Source organism: Plasmodium brasilianum, chromosome 7 (genome assembly GCF_023973825.1).
Source record: "Plasmodium brasilianum strain Bolivian I chromosome 7, whole genome shotgun sequence".
In the NCBI taxonomy this organism is placed as follows: Eukaryota; Apicomplexa; class Aconoidasida; order Haemosporida; family Plasmodiidae; genus Plasmodium; species Plasmodium brasilianum.
Genome location: NC_090120.1, coordinates 1998286 through 2014576, shown reverse-complemented (window position 1 = coordinate 2014576; position 16291 = coordinate 1998286). Strand labels below are relative to the sequence as shown.

The 16291-nt window shown below is 23.5% G+C and overlaps 4 protein-coding genes across 4 annotated transcripts; 2 read left to right on the top strand and 2 right to left on the bottom strand.

Moving 5' to 3' along the window:
- Positions 1-363: 363 nt before the first annotated feature.
- Positions 364-2223, top strand: MKS88_002152 (STP1 protein; the record flags this gene model as incomplete). The annotated part of the gene is made up of 6 exons (XM_067215139.1): positions 364-397; positions 536-688; positions 836-984; positions 1165-1335; positions 1417-1726; positions 2093-2223. The coding sequence occupies 6 exons, from the start codon at positions 364-366 to the stop codon at positions 2221-2223; spliced, it is 948 nt and encodes a 315-aa protein (XP_067074446.1).
- A 90-nt stretch (positions 2224-2313) lies between these two features.
- MKS88_002151 (STP1 protein) lies at positions 2314-3501 on the top strand (the record flags this gene model as incomplete). Its single annotated transcript, XM_067215138.1, has 3 exons — positions 2314-2387; positions 2722-2832; positions 3165-3501. 3 exons carry the CDS (start codon positions 2314-2316, stop codon positions 3499-3501), a joined length of 522 nt encoding a protein of 173 aa, XP_067074445.1.
- Positions 3502-5288: 1787 nt separating this feature from the next.
- On the bottom strand, positions 5289-6606 carry MKS88_002150 (PIR protein; the record flags this gene model as incomplete). Its single annotated transcript, XM_067215137.1, has 3 exons — positions 5289-5447; positions 5637-6425; positions 6562-6606. The coding sequence occupies 3 exons, from the start codon at positions 6604-6606 to the stop codon at positions 5289-5291; spliced, it is 993 nt and encodes a 330-aa protein (XP_067074444.1).
- A 2294-nt stretch (positions 6607-8900) lies between these two features.
- On the bottom strand, positions 8901-11547 carry MKS88_002149 (uncharacterized protein; the record flags this gene model as incomplete). The annotated part of the gene is made up of 3 exons (XM_067215136.1): positions 8901-9080; positions 10348-10540; positions 11507-11547. The coding sequence occupies 3 exons, from the start codon at positions 11545-11547 to the stop codon at positions 8901-8903; spliced, it is 414 nt and encodes a 137-aa protein (XP_067074443.1).
- Between the last annotated feature and the right edge of the window lie 4744 nt (positions 11548-16291).

Genomic DNA, 16291 nt, shown 5'->3' with positions numbered 1-16291 from the left:
AGCGGTTTTCTCCAAAGTCAACATAAACATATATATATTATTTCTTCCTGCGATTTATTTATGCTCAGAAAAGGGAAAAAAACAGCTGTAGTATAAATTTAAGGTTAGCTACTATATCATAATCTTTTTACAATGGGGAATTATACAACTCAACCTGTCGTTCAAAAACATATATATGCTACATAATTTATACAAATTACAAGTTAAGTATCAAATAAAATTAAAAGATTGAATAATATCCAAAATGAAAATGATTTCGTGAGAAAATTCTTGGAATCAGGGAGTTATCTCATTAAAAAAAAGTTGACATGTGAAATCTTTTTTAGTTTAGATAGATGGGAAGCACTGGAAGCACCTTTACCCATGTACTTTCGTTGGGCTCCTGATAAATATGGAGGTTTCCCTGTTATTCCGTCAGTTGATGATATAAAACTGTTTGAACTAAAATACAACAATCATCAATTCTGCAGAGAAAGAAAATAATTTAATAAAATTATAGAAAATATTTTAATAAACTAAAAAACACGAAACAAAGATCTTCCAGATCAGTGTAATTTAGATCCATTTTGCAGAAGTCATTGTGAATTTATAGAATTATGGTTTGCTTATATAAGAGCTTATTTTATCGAAAATTTGGAATTTATTAGAAGATATTATAATGAAAGAAAAATTTATTTTGAACATGATTGTAATGTTCTACTTATTAAAACCATGGATAAATCCCCCTATTATTGTGGTGTCTATTCTGATTGAACCTCGTATCGTAGCCCACGTGTGTATCCTTAGGATGAAGATGGTAGAATATTTATAAGGGACTACCTAAAGGTTTTTACAGATCTACGCAGACCTACTACTACTCGTACTAAATTTGGTTCTTCGAAAACTAGAAAACTATATGGTGATAATATTCGAGGAGAAGAAAAAACAAAAGACAAATTGAACGCATGTTACATAATATATTTCAAAAAAGTATCAACAGTTATAGTATTAACAGTGAACGTATAGTCCAATCTGAGTATAAAAACAAAGATCAAACGCTAAGATTTAGTCTTCAAAAATATCATGAACATGTAACATATAAAGATAACACTAGTACCATTACTCTCATACCTAGTAATATTCCCAATAATTATAATACACATCCTGAATTCAATTTATATTTAGGACAGAGGTAAGGTTCCACGAAAGCCAGTTCCTGAAAATGTAGAACCTCCTTCGGTATCTCTATCTGATCCATTCGAAACTGCTAATGGATATCAATTAGGATCTAAATATCCTACAGCAAATGAACCTTCTGAAGATTCTCCAGAAACAGAGTCTACTGAGAAGTCTGCAGTGGATGCCTCACCTCCAAAAGCTGTATAAGATGAAGTAGATACAAAACAAACATGATATGCAAAATATATAGATACTTAGGATTCTTTGCTAACCCAAGACCCAGAAAGAGCTAAAGTTGATTCTCTATCAGAAGTTCCAGAAAATAATGGAACCCTTATCCAAATTGAAACCTTTACATCTGATATTTCAATTAATGATTATCATTCTGGTCATTCAACTTCTAGTTTTCCAACGGGTTCTAGAATATCTATAGAAAGTATATCATCCCAAGAATCGCAAATACCTTTGGAAGGATTCCCGCATACCGTAGATTTTGATTCTTTTAATGATACATGCCTAACTATTAGAGGTGATTATGCTGATACCCAATTACTCAGTAGTATTCCAGGTAAAATAGATTCAACTTATAATTATTTGAAATAACTGCATTAAATATTATGTTTATGCTTAAATGTATTTATAGATCAAAAGGGTAATGACGCTAATGTTACAACGAAATTAGGATAATTCTCTGGTTTCCCCTAAAATGAGTGCATCAACTAATATAATAACCTTTGTAATTATTATTGCATCTTTCCTTATAATTAAGGCAAAATAAAGCTTAAGTACTATATTATGATCAATATTTTGATTACTACATAAAATTGCATAATAATATGTTTTCTTCGTACTTTTTAGAACACTTTTACCGGATCACTTTTCATTAATAAAAAAAAGAAAAGACGACATAAACGGTAATATATAAAAATGTTAGCACTACCATCAAATTTAGAAAGTACCAAAAAATATTCAGCAAGTGATAATTTAAAACATCCAATGTATATTATTCCACACGATGATGAAAAGAAAGATGATGAAGAAACCATAAAAAGAATAAATCGATAAGACATATAAGAAAATCCCCCCAAAAAAGGAAAGAACTAAGATTATTATAAACATACATATGGAAGTGATAGAAAATTACAGAAAAGAAGAATGGGAATTCAACAAAGTACAATTTTTAGAAATTTGCCTAGACTAGTTGGAAAAAGAGGAATATTGGTCTTATCGTAACTTGACAAATAATGAAATAATAATGCAAAACATTAAAAGTAGAAACAACATTGAAAAGGAAAAAGTTTTATGGAATTAATGGATTAAAATATATAGAAATATTTCTCAAAAATTGAAAAAAGTGGACTCATTTAATAATTTGAAAAATGAATGGAAAATAAAACTAGCTTATATACATGAAATGGAAAAATTAAAAAAATAAATATTCTAATGAAAATCACAACTTTCCACTTTTAGAAAGAGACAAAGATATATGGAAACAGTAAATTTTAAAAAAGGACAAGTTAATAGAGCACTATATTGAACAGACGTACTTTAACGGATTCATAGAAGAAATAGAGAAAGTGGAAAACAATATGAAAATGTAGAAGCTGGAAATAATTTATCACTAACAAATATAGGGCAACTGAAACACAATCAGAATTTCGAAGAATTATATAAGTATAAAAAAAAAAAAAAAAAAAATTAATGACAAAATGTGTATATTCATATTTATGATAGTATTAGAACAGTGCAAAAAAGAGGAGCATATAAAAAATAAGGAATCAAATTTCGATACATGCTTAAAAGAATGAAAGCGAGAAATAAATTCAGCTAAAAAAACATAGATATCAAAAAAAAAAAAACATAATCGAAATGAACAGTCCCATCCTAAAAAGTAGAAAAAATAAGGAGATACAAAATTACAAAGGTGAAGAATATTTTGGAATGGAGAAAGAAGATTAGGTAAAAGAAAATAATACACATATAAATCCTATAAATAATGATAATAGAGTAGAAACAGGCAACCTAAAAAATGATAAAAATACATCCATAATACATGCTGCTAATATTAAAAAGAAATTAGATGACGCAAATGAAAAAGATTCCATAAGAATGATGATGAGAGAATTTAACAAAAATAAAGGAGTATATAAAATAAATAGTAATACAAATGATAAAAAAGATGATGCAAAGTTAAATATACAGTGTAGTAATTCTAAAAATAAATTAATAAATAATAATAATGTGGAAGAAGTAGAAGAAATAAAGGAACAAGTAGCATCACATCAAATATTAGCAGTAGATTCTGCTGGTACAATTGATAAAACTGAAGATGGTAAAAAATAAAGTATAAACAAATCTTTATCAAATTCATCATCTGATATTAAATGTGACTATGAATCATATATAGATATAACTCATATAAAAGTAAATCAGTTATAAGTTAGAATTAACGGATCAATAAATAATGAACAGAGAGATAATTTAGAACAAATACAAAAAAAAAACTATACATAAAAAAAATAAAGAAAAACTAGAATATAACAATCAGGCAGAGTATTAGACTCGCTATATAATACTTTGTTCACTAATTTAAAAACCCGAAAATAGTGAAAAAAAATGTTCAATATAAATATATACATTAAATAAGACAAGTACGATGAAAAAAAAATAATGTAAAGAATTTACATTTGAAGAATCAAAATATATGAATTTAAATGTAAATATTGTAGGAAAAGTTTAAAATAAAAAATATATATATTAGACACCGTAAGCAGTTGAAAAGAGTCATGTTATTATAAATGCATAAAAGATAAAAAAAAAATATATGCAAAAACGCATGTAAGAAAAATGTAACGAATACTAAAAACTCTGTTAAAATAGAAAAAACGAATAAAGATGACATAAAGGGGAGCATAAAATAAATAAAACAATCCAAACCCTCAGTAATAATATGAATGTATTGTTTATTATATGATAATTTGATATATAGTAATGATAAAAGTTATAAATATTGCATGTTCATTAGTTAATGAACGAGGGAATTAAAAAATTAGATGAAATAAAAAATGATTACTAATGAAGGACACGAAAAAATTGAATATTTAACAAATATTACTGTTAATGATGCAAATATACCAAAATAATGTAAAACGGATAAAACCAAAAATAGAAGAAAGAACTTTTACAACTTGGTAGAAATGAATTTATAAATAAAATGTCTAACATATACAAGGTATCAGTCCCTTGAATATTATTTATATAAATAAACCTTTAATAAAAGATATATATTATGCAACGATTATTGTAAAAATGTACATATGGGAAAAATATTTACCTATATGATTATAAACATTTATTATTTTAAAAAAAATAAAGATCAAAATTTATGCACATTACAATGAAACAGTTATGTATCAAAAATTATTAGTTCACGATTAATATAAAAAGACTATCAAAATAAATTCTTAATGAAATTAAAAATAATATCTTTGGTTATACATATATTCAAGTGACGATCTAATAAAGTAACCGCCTATATATATATATTAACTACTTTGAATGCATATATTAAAAAGCAGTTCAAATAACACATACATACATCTATTCGTTTTTGAAAATATTTCTGTAAAGTAATAATTTTTACTTCTTGCTTCAGTAAACATGTTGGTATGTTAATATACCCCAAAAAATCAATTTATTTTTCATTATTTTGCTACCTTCTATATTTTTTTTTTATTATATGTTTCTCCGTTAATACATGTGAATCAAATTAACAAATATTTTTTATATATGAAAGCTAATTGTTTCTTTAAAACAATAGTTTGCGTCTTAATATTTACTTCCATAATACAAGTATTAAGATTACATATATACGTCTCAGATTAATGTATATTAAGGATTTAAAAACGAGGTCTTCATAAAAAGAGTGTTAAGACATTTATTAGTTTCTGACACAGACAAGCTGTTATTTACATATACATGTATATGTAAATTCTGTTATCTTTTTATTTAATTTAATTTAATTTTTTTTTTATTTATTCTCATTTCAGTATAGAAGACAATTTATATGTATCTTAATAGTCATATCCTGCACAATTTTCCAATATTTACGAAATTAAAAAAAAAATGTTTTAAGTACTATAATAAGCTAGATTAATTCCCCTTCTTGGTGAAATATCATGCTCACGTTGTAATCTTTCCTCAAATGCTGTATCCCGAGATACTAGAAAATTATAAACATTTTTATATCCATATATATCGTCATACGATTTAGTTCCAGAATGAGTGATCTAATAATCAAATGATTAATAAAAAATATAAATAATTTTTTTTATTTAATAATTAGATATTCTTAAGGGAAATGAATTATATAAAGTGATATGAAAATTATTTATATATTAAAGAGGATTTTTATTTACTTTATAATATAAGAAATGCAGGAAAAATATTCCCAAAAGTGCAAAACCAATTGTTATTACAACTCTGAAAGGATCACACATAAATCCTTGACATGTTAATTCATTGGAATATCTACTTCTGAGTATAACCTCACGATCAATAGCTAATTCTTCAAAAAATTCTTCAGGTTTTTTATAAGATGATTTGGAGGAGCAATCTAAAATAGATAGTAGTTCATAAGGATAATACCGTTTTTCACATTTTAAATATTCTTCACAGGTGTTCCTCGAGGAATTCTCAAAAAAATAAGTGCAGCAGTCCCTTATATTCTGTTTATATAGTTCTAAAATTCTAGTAATGTATTCACAATATTTCTCTTTTTCACTTGTAACAGATTTAAGTTTATTTTTCAAATAATCAAAACTTTTGAAAAAATCATGCAGTTCTTTTTTCTCTTTCAAACTAGCAAAAGATTCAGTCAAATAAATATGACAAGGTTGATTCCTTAATTTTTCTATATTATTAAACTTTAATAGCACTTCATGTAATTTATGTATACTTGCTCTGGCTTCTTCAGAATTTGGATTTGTAAATTTTTTCCATAATTGTTCATATGTCCAGTAACTTAAATATGAACAGCGATCTCTTGCGCTTTTCTCGCTTTTTAAAACATCAGATAATTTGAATAAATTTCGTAATATCTTTTTACAAGTATTTTCAAAATCATCGGGATATATTTTTTTAGTGCCCTTTTTATTATTAAATTCACTGCAATATGTATTACAATCAGAGCATTCTTCAATACTACTCATCCCATTATTCAATTTTTCGTATACTTCGCACACGGTAGATCCCTTAAATAAACTTCCCTAAATATTAAGAACAAAAATTTATATAATTTTGTAAATGGTTATATTGAATAAATTTTTTTCGCTGTCCTGTAATAAAATATACTAAAATAATTAGCTAACAATAACTCTTTTTTAATGATAAATGAATATATACCTCTTCACATGAAAATTCTGAAGAATCAGCTTTACCACCAGACATGTTAACCTAATGGAATAATACGACATATGAATATATAAATATTCATTTGTAAAAAAAATAAATCCAGTTATATGTTCATAAATTATGTACTTCTACATGTTAATTTTTTAAGGTAAGTAACTATTTCGTAGCAAACGTTTTTCTTTAATCATAGTTCAAGCTTATATTATAATAGTACTGCTACACCTCGTAACATGAATATTTAAAAATGAAAGTAAAAAAAAAAAAGATGAATAATAGTGATTAACACTACAAATAAAAAATAACGCATAATACAAGTGAAATTTTTTTGTCAAATGTTATTTAAAAGAAGTCCTATATATATATGTACGACCGTTATAAAAATATATAATACAATGAATAATTCCCACTGTGAATAAACATAATTTATTTTGAAATATTTACTTTATCATCCTTTGGGGAATTTTACAATTAATTTATAGAAAAATAAGATATATATATGTAAGCATATGATATATGCAATAATAATATATAATTGTAATAACTACTTATAATTGTTTTTCATAAGATACAATTAAAAAAATATAATATAACTATTCATCCTTATTTTGAATACCATACAAGTTGATATCAACCTTGAATATATATTACAGAATAAAAATTTAAGTGTATTAAGGAGAAATTTTACAAATTACTATATACAACAAATTTGATAATTATGTTCTATATTCTTACATATAAAAATAAATATTTATTGTTGAAATGTTTAATTAGTTATATTGGAAATATATAAAAAAAAAAATATATATATACTTATTGCAATTACAAAATTGCTTCATTTCTTTTCCCTCCAGGTTAACGCAAAGGAAATTTACTATTTTACTTCTCTGCATATAAGAACTATCATAAAACATAACGTACATTTTATTAATGATTAATATTATTATATTATGTGAAGTACATAAATATAAATGTACAATATTATTTGTTTTTTAATAAAGTAATTTAAAAAAAAAAAAATTATATTGATTATCTCCAAAAGGTAGAAATAGAGGAACTATATTATTACTTTTTATATTTTCAACAAAATGATAACGTAAGTCCAAATTTAAATGAAAACGAATGAATATACTATATATATAGTAAATGATAATTTCGAAAATGTACAAATGTTTTGTATTTTCTGAAAATATAAATAAATATATGGGATGTAGTATTTATCACACTGCTCACGTAAAAAAAATTGAGAATAATTATATTACTTTCTCACAATGCTTTTGCTGGGGTAAACTATATTAAATGTGCCATATATACATAATGTTATGTATTTTACAATATTTGAGTTATTATCAAGCTTTATTCATTCAAATAATTTTAGCATTTTATAAATAATATACTAATACATAACCTTTTAGTATTCATTAAAATATCGTAAATAATTGTTGCCATTTTTAATTCTTAAATGCGCTAAATCCTATTTCATTATAATTTATACATAATAAATAAGAAATTTTAATTAATTTTTTTATTTAATTTTTTTCTTTTTATCTTGATAACTATATATTGATTCATACTAAACATCAGTTTCATATTGTTAATACTCTCAATATGATGTAAAATTACGAAAAAGGAATTAATAATAAATTAGATTATTATTTTTTTATATATCTTACTTAACATTTAAGAGCTTAATCTGTGCGTACTATTTTTATTCTTATTATTTGCATCTTTGTGAAACATAAAGAGTAATAACACATTTTTAGAATATTTTAAACAAATTAATAATAGAGATTTTTTTGATATTTTTGTAAATAAGGTGCATTAACGTAAATAGCAACGATTATTTATTTTTACGATAAGAAGATATTACATATCTAAGCAAATATGAATAATAATTATATCACAAAAAAAAAAAAAAATATTACACTTAAAATATTATAAAGTTAAAAACAAAAAAATTAAACACCAAAATAAAAATATACAAATGGAAAAAACGAAAGGAAAAAATGAAAGGTAAAAATAAAAAATATTTTTATTACAAACAATATATATAGCAAATATTTAAAAAATTATGTTCAAAAGGTAAAGTGACCTTTGAAGTAGTTTAATCCAACAAATAAGCATGCTCAATAATTATATTTTAAAATAAATATATGCTTTTAATATTGAATTTTTCTTTTCTATTTAAATGTTTTTATTAAACTTTTTAATATGTATTCCTTTTTTCTTCTTCTTCCATCGTTCTTCTTTCATCGTTCTATTTTCCTTTTTTTCCTTTTTTTTAAATTAAATTGCCCAAATAATCCAGCTTACCTGCTTCTTAATAAACTACCTTAAACCATGGACTGTTTGACATTGTCATCAGATAATCTATAACTGATGTTAAGGGAATTTATAATCAAACATTTTAAAGGATACGTTAATGTACTAGTAGCAATTCTACTGAGAATATTATATTTAATTTTTTTTTTTTTCCACAGCTTCTTACATAACGAGGATCCAATCGACATAAACTAAAACATAAAAAAGGAAAAAAAAGAACATAAATAATTTATGTATTTTTTTTTTTTTTCGCAAATGTTATCAAGAAAAAAAATATTATTAATAATATACCGTTTTTATATTTAAAAATGGAGTTTATGTATACCTCATAATAAATGTAAAAAATAAAAAATATTTTTATTATAAGACCAAGGGAAAGAACAATAAGTAAAGGTGTGAAGCTTAATATTTGTGTTATTCCTAATGTATTATATATTTCAAAGATAGTACAGATGCATCCTTTTTCACAAAGCTCCCCTGAGCAAAGATATATAGATAAAAACTTAAATTTACCATTTAAAGCATTAAGATCTACTTGTATTCCTTTATCAGGTCATTGAACTTTTTGATCTTGTCCCAATCCCCCCTAAAAATCTTGTTCCACTACAGTGGTTAACGAAACATTCATTTCTTGCGAATTTTTGCAAGTTGGTTAAGTACCAACTAATATATATTTTGAACAGTATTCTCTTCCTTCAATATTTTCCACTTCACGTAACGTTTCTTCCCCTGAAGGTAAAGCTCTTTCTACTAATTCCGCTTAGTCATCAGGGTGTCAAACGGTATCTACCAGATCCAAGCTTCCAGTATCCTATGGTTCCGCACCCACCGCAGATTCTTCAACTACACTAGATAATTGAAATGATGGTAAATTTAAGTAATAACATGATATATGCTTAAAATCATTGAACAATAATCTCCGAATATACTGCATAATTCAGTTTCATGTCTACTACTGATTAGGAACTTTCACATTTGGCTGTTCGCTCAACTTCTTCTTTACCTTCTATATCTCTAGATAATTCTTGAACATCAGATTTTAATTAAGATATTAATTTGTTTTGTTTATACTCATCATCACACTTAAAATAATGATCCAAAAAATAACCAACAAAAGGATGACTACATGTTTCATGATCTAATTGTTCATTACATAGTTTATCTATATATTCAATGTACTTACGGTACATTTGGCATATACTACTATAAGAAAAGTTTTAACTCTTAAAATTATCATGATTTGCAAAATAAATCATACAAATCCTTCTATTTTTTCCATCCATAAAAACTACTTTGAAAATAACACAGAAAAGAGAATAGATTTAAATCCTTATTCATAATTTTTCCTACTTCACATAGTTCCTTAAAAGCATGTATGTACTCAACATAGACGGATTTTCTATTAAACGTTCTCCATATGTTTTAATAAACACAATAACTAAATTGTGTACAACTCACACTATAATTTCCACCATTTTTGTTAGTTACATGCTCTAAATTCTTTGCAAAATTATTGCAAAAATTAGTAATGCCACTGTACGTATTATCATATGTTACTAATTTACTACAGTATTTATCATATTTACTATTATTAGCGAAAATTTTTTCATTTTCATAGAACTCCCTATAAAACTGATATCCAGATAACTCACTTCAATTGTTTTCATAAATTAAAAAAAAAAAAAAAAATTCTTATATAAATACTTGTATTGTTCCCGTAAACATAGAATATCTTAGGGTTCATTAAAAGAAATATAAATATATTCACACATAATAAATTTCTTATAACAATTCAACTATGATAGCATAAAAATGTACCTATTCTGTTCTATACCTCAAAATTTATATTCTATTTTGAATTTCTTTTTCTGAATTGATTAATTATGCCTTTGTTCATATAATAAGGATATGCATGTTTTAAAATTAACAGCTCATAATTTATTAATATGCTACTACATGTACCTTTCTATTAGTGAACATTACATATGAATAACTCTCCCCTTTTCCTGACTATTCCTAAATTATATTTTAACATTTCACTACAGTAGTACTTTTAGTACCACATAAAAAATTAATATTCGTACTTTAATTAAGTAAAAATGTAAAAAGTTTCAAAAAATACCATTTTATCAAATTTGCATTTATACATGTGAAACATAGTTCTATTAAAATATGTTATATGCCAAAACACACTATTTTTTATGCGCGCATAATTTGTATATAAATTGTAATTTGTTCAGAAATACTTTTATTAATTAGTCCATTTTCTTTTCTTTTTTATTTTATAAAATAATATAAATAGTTAAACGTTAAATATACTCAAAAAAGTAACAATTCTTTTTTCATTCTTCCTGAATATTTCTTTAATATAGAGAATTAAAATTTCATAACGAACATATTATTTTTATTGTGTCTGCCGTAAGTTCCATGTAGTATTTGTAAGCACTCCTTACCGACATAATATTAGATGAACAATGCGTTAAAATTTGAAAAAAAGAATGAAAAATTTTATTAAATGGTAAATAGGACAAAATTTATAGCGAACATTTCTCATAAATATAATTATATTTACATTTTTCAAGACGATACCTACAGCTAATGCTTAAAAAAGTATTACCTTGCCTTATTTTTTATAATTTTCCTATAATTACTATTCATTGGAAAATATTAATTATAATTGCTCAATTCAATTATTATCATACGAAATGTATATAGTACCATCTGCATATTATTACTATATTAATATAGTAAAGTTATTTTCATTAAAAATATTTTTTTTAAAAAAATAAAAAACGAAGTGTATCTGTTTAATTATTACGAGCATTGCAAGGAATAATGCGTGAAGAAAATATTTTTATAATTTACATTATAACTCAAGCACGATTTTCATCATTAAAATAAATACAATCTATTAAATATCAACTTATAACCTCAGTAAATAGAAACATAAATCCTCTCTCCACCCCCCACTCCAATAATTTTCTTTTACATTAAAACAAGATATATCTGAAAAAATAGTGGCATACTAATATTTATAAAATTTTTTGTGTAATTTATATCAATTGCATTTTTTCCCTTAAGATGCTTTGTAAAAATTACGTTAAAAAATAAAAATAAATTTTTTTAAAAGACATGACAAAATTACAAAGAATTAATCTTGGATTTTTTTTTATTTTTTATTATATACATATATATAATCTGATATAAAAATATATATATATATATATATATATAAACCTTATTATATCACAGTTTAATTATTTAAAATATTTAACAACTAATTTTACATATTTTGAAGGACAAAATTTTGAAAAGAAAAAAATAATTTTTTTTTGTTAATAGCGTAAAAACATTTCTGTAATTTCATACGAATTCTACTAAGGCATTTCACAATATTGACATCGTAAAGAGCATATTATTGCAAATTTTTATGAGCAGCAAAATAATATAAAAAAATAATTTTTTTTATTATTAAAGTTTTCGAGGACCATTATTTAGGTTTTATTAAGAATTCTCCTTCTATTTATCAGTTTAACTTTTCAACTTTATATAATCTCATATATATATATATATATATATATATATAAGCTATCATATGACATCCTGTTATGCGTAAAATTGTAAATAATGCATTATATTATATACATAAATTAGTGCGCTGTATGCGAATAAAATATGTAATGAAACAACATATATAACGTAGAATAAAATATACATATTTATACGTACAAATAAAACATTATGAATATTTAGTAAACATATCTTTACATTTTCTGGTATACATATTATAACAAATAAAATCAAACTTACAAATAATATTGTTGTCATGTTAATTAAAAGACTATATTATAGCAAAAATTTAGTGCTGATACAATAAATAATTTCTTTTTGAAAAGATAACGCTCTCTTTAAAGTTTTAAAAAATGTAACAGTATATTAAAATGCTTGCTCTGTTAGAATGAATAAAAAATATATAGCCTTTTTTAAATATGTAACTATGAATAAATATATGTACAGTTAACACATAGTGGCATTATTCAACACTCCTTTTTGTTAATTTTGCTTATAATAAACTTATATAACTCCTTTAATAGTAACACCTTTTATTAACTAAAACTAAGAAATAATCGTCTTGTTCTTTTTTTTTTTTTTTTTTTTTTTTTTTTATATATATATTCGTCTATCTTATAATGACAAATAATTTTTTATGTTCTATACGATAATTTGCATATCACATTATACAACTATTTTAATTCCTTAAATATGCAGACTTCATGATCATACTGTCTTATAAACTGTTAGCAATCATTTTGACTGTTATTAAAATTAGTATTTTAATTCCCTCATTCTAAAGTTCTTTAGTACTATTATGTAACAATTACAATAAATTTTTTTTTTTTTTTTTTTTCAATATTTATTTCTTTTATTCTTCTAATTATAACTTTTTTTACGAAAATATATAAACTCAAAATAATTTCATTAATCCTACTGAAATATTAAAAAAGTATCTTAGTTTTAAATAATTTTCATGTGCTCTTAATATTGCTTTTCGCCTAAGCATAGATAAAAATTGTATATTTTTTCATTTATTTTTCCATCAAAAACAATTATGTATACACTACTAATTCAGCTACGTTTTTCCATACTCACGAATACTCCATGTCAACACATACTAATTATTTATACAACAATTACTAAAAACTTTTATCGTTTAATGACGTTCTTCCTTTTTTAACTTTTGATACAACGTTATACTTTTTCCAGTATATTATAGTAAAATATTTTTCCCTACCACATTCATATCATTTTGATAAATATATACATATATATATATGGCATTCTACCAAATGAATTTGTTTTTTCATATTTCTAAATAAAATTATGCTTATGACCACCTCATTCTTTCATTTTACATTCGTTCGGACTAATTTAACCAACATTTTACTTCTATCTAGTAACGAAAATTATGAGCACAATTATATAATGTGTTATATAACCTCTCCCTAAAGCTACTAATTAAAGATTGAAAACTTCCCTGTTGTGGAATCTACATATCTGCATTTTTAATACTACGTCTTTTTTATTATATTTTTTTTTTTTTTTTTTGTCACCCGCACTCCCCCCTTTGCAGATACTTAATGAGAGTACAACAGTAAATATTTAAAATAATTCAACACAGACATAATATCTTTATATCATAGTTATAAATTGTTATTAAAAAAAAAAAAATAATAATGGTCATTCCTGGTATGATAAAACATTTACATATTTAAAAAGTGGTTTCCACATTCCTTAAACAAAAAAAAACAAAAAAAAAAAAAAAATTAGAAATCCGCAAAGTGACATATTTGTCAAAATATTAATCTGTATTATGCTATTATTGAACATCCTCACAATTTAAACCAATTCCCTTATTCAATTGTTGGTAAAATATGCACGAAATGAAATGTTTTCATTGATAGATTTGACTATCATGGATAAGATAAATTATATTAATTATTAATTACTGAAAAAAATAATTATTTTCATGAAGGAATAATTATATTGACACTTCCTAAGCAGAAGGAAGATCAAACTAGTAACACAAAAAAAAAAAAAAATAAATAAAAAAAATATAATTCAGTGTGGCACTACCTCCAACTTTGAATATTCCCCTTAACGCCAAAATACACGAATTAAATAGAATAATAAATTCTGTTAAAAATTAAATAATTATGAAGAGCGGTTATAATGCTTATTCAGATGACTATTCCTACATGTATATGTGCTCTTTATTACTACCGATCCTTCAATATATATTGATATTTTTTCATAAGAAATATTTTTTAAAATTCAATATGGAATGACTTACTTGATAGTAATATTCATAATTACAAAGTATTATACTCTTCCTTTTTTTCAACAAAAAAAAAAAAAATAATAAAGTACAGTATTTTATAATCTTAAAAGTGTAAATAATGAAAAATTATATCATAAAATAATTTGTTAATATATAACTACAGAATTATCCTATAACCATATTTTTTAAAAAATAAAATTCATGCTAATATATATATTTGCATATATGGATATATATATATATTTTACGATTCACCAAGTAGCGTACATGTCATTTGTATAACCTTTTTCCATTAAGAATATTTTACTTACTAAAAAGCTACTTCTTAAGAGTGTAAATACATTTTTTTTTTTTTTTTTTTTATTTTATTTTATTTTATTAATATATATTGATTCCACATTAATTTAATTATTAAATCATATAAAGAATAATAAACTTATATAATTTAACAGCAATATCATTTTTACCACACTATTCTTAATTGCTATGGGAAAATTATTATGTTGTATGGTATCTCTATTAAGGCTTACAATTCTCAGTTCAGACATTGCACCATAATTCATAAATATTACTTATTACACACTAAATGAATAGTTCAGTACATAATAATTTTTAACCTTAATAATTTTCCTCAAGAATGTTCAAATATACGTATTTGAGCTACAAATTTTAAGGCAAAAAAAAACAATTTTGTACACACATTTTAAAAAGTTGCTTAGTTATATGATATTTTATCAGAATTAATATATTTTGAAATATAGCAAATATTATCAAAATGTATAAGATTATGTTTCATACATGCATGATATTTCCATTATGCAACCTTAAGTGCTTCCTCACATATTGCTTTAAAATATTCTTATGGGGAAATAAATCCATTAGTGCTATTATATTATCGACTACATCTTCACTTACTATTAATAAACTTACGGAAAATAATTTAACTATTAAATATAAGCATTCTACCTATATATATATATATTATATATATATATATATATATATATATATAATATATGCACACAACAATTTCACCAATGCTTACATAAAGATGTGTAGCAGAAAAACCCCGGTATAATGATATTATAAATGAATTAAACAAATATAAATTTAATTTAAATCATTCTGTTCGCATTTCCTTTTATACATAAAAAATAATACGTATATGAGAATTATATTTATATTAATTTTAACATTAATATCAATGTTAAAGTTAAGATAATTTTAAAAAATATACGTAAAAAATAAAACATTTCAGTAAACAACGAATAAATGTTAATATAACCTTTAACGGCTTATTGGGACATTAATAATGCACATAAAATAATGAACTACTAATTTTGGATCTTTAATATTTTTTTGTAAATACTCTATTTTATTTTTTTTCCTTTTTTGGAGGCTTCATTGTGAAGATTTTATTAGCTTGTTATATTGGGTTCTTTTAATCAATGTGTATGTTATAACACACGTATGAATACTTATATATGAGTGTATATATGTGTGCGTATTCCCCTTTATACTAAAGCAAAGTGGAAAATACAAAAAGCATTAAAATAATTTTAA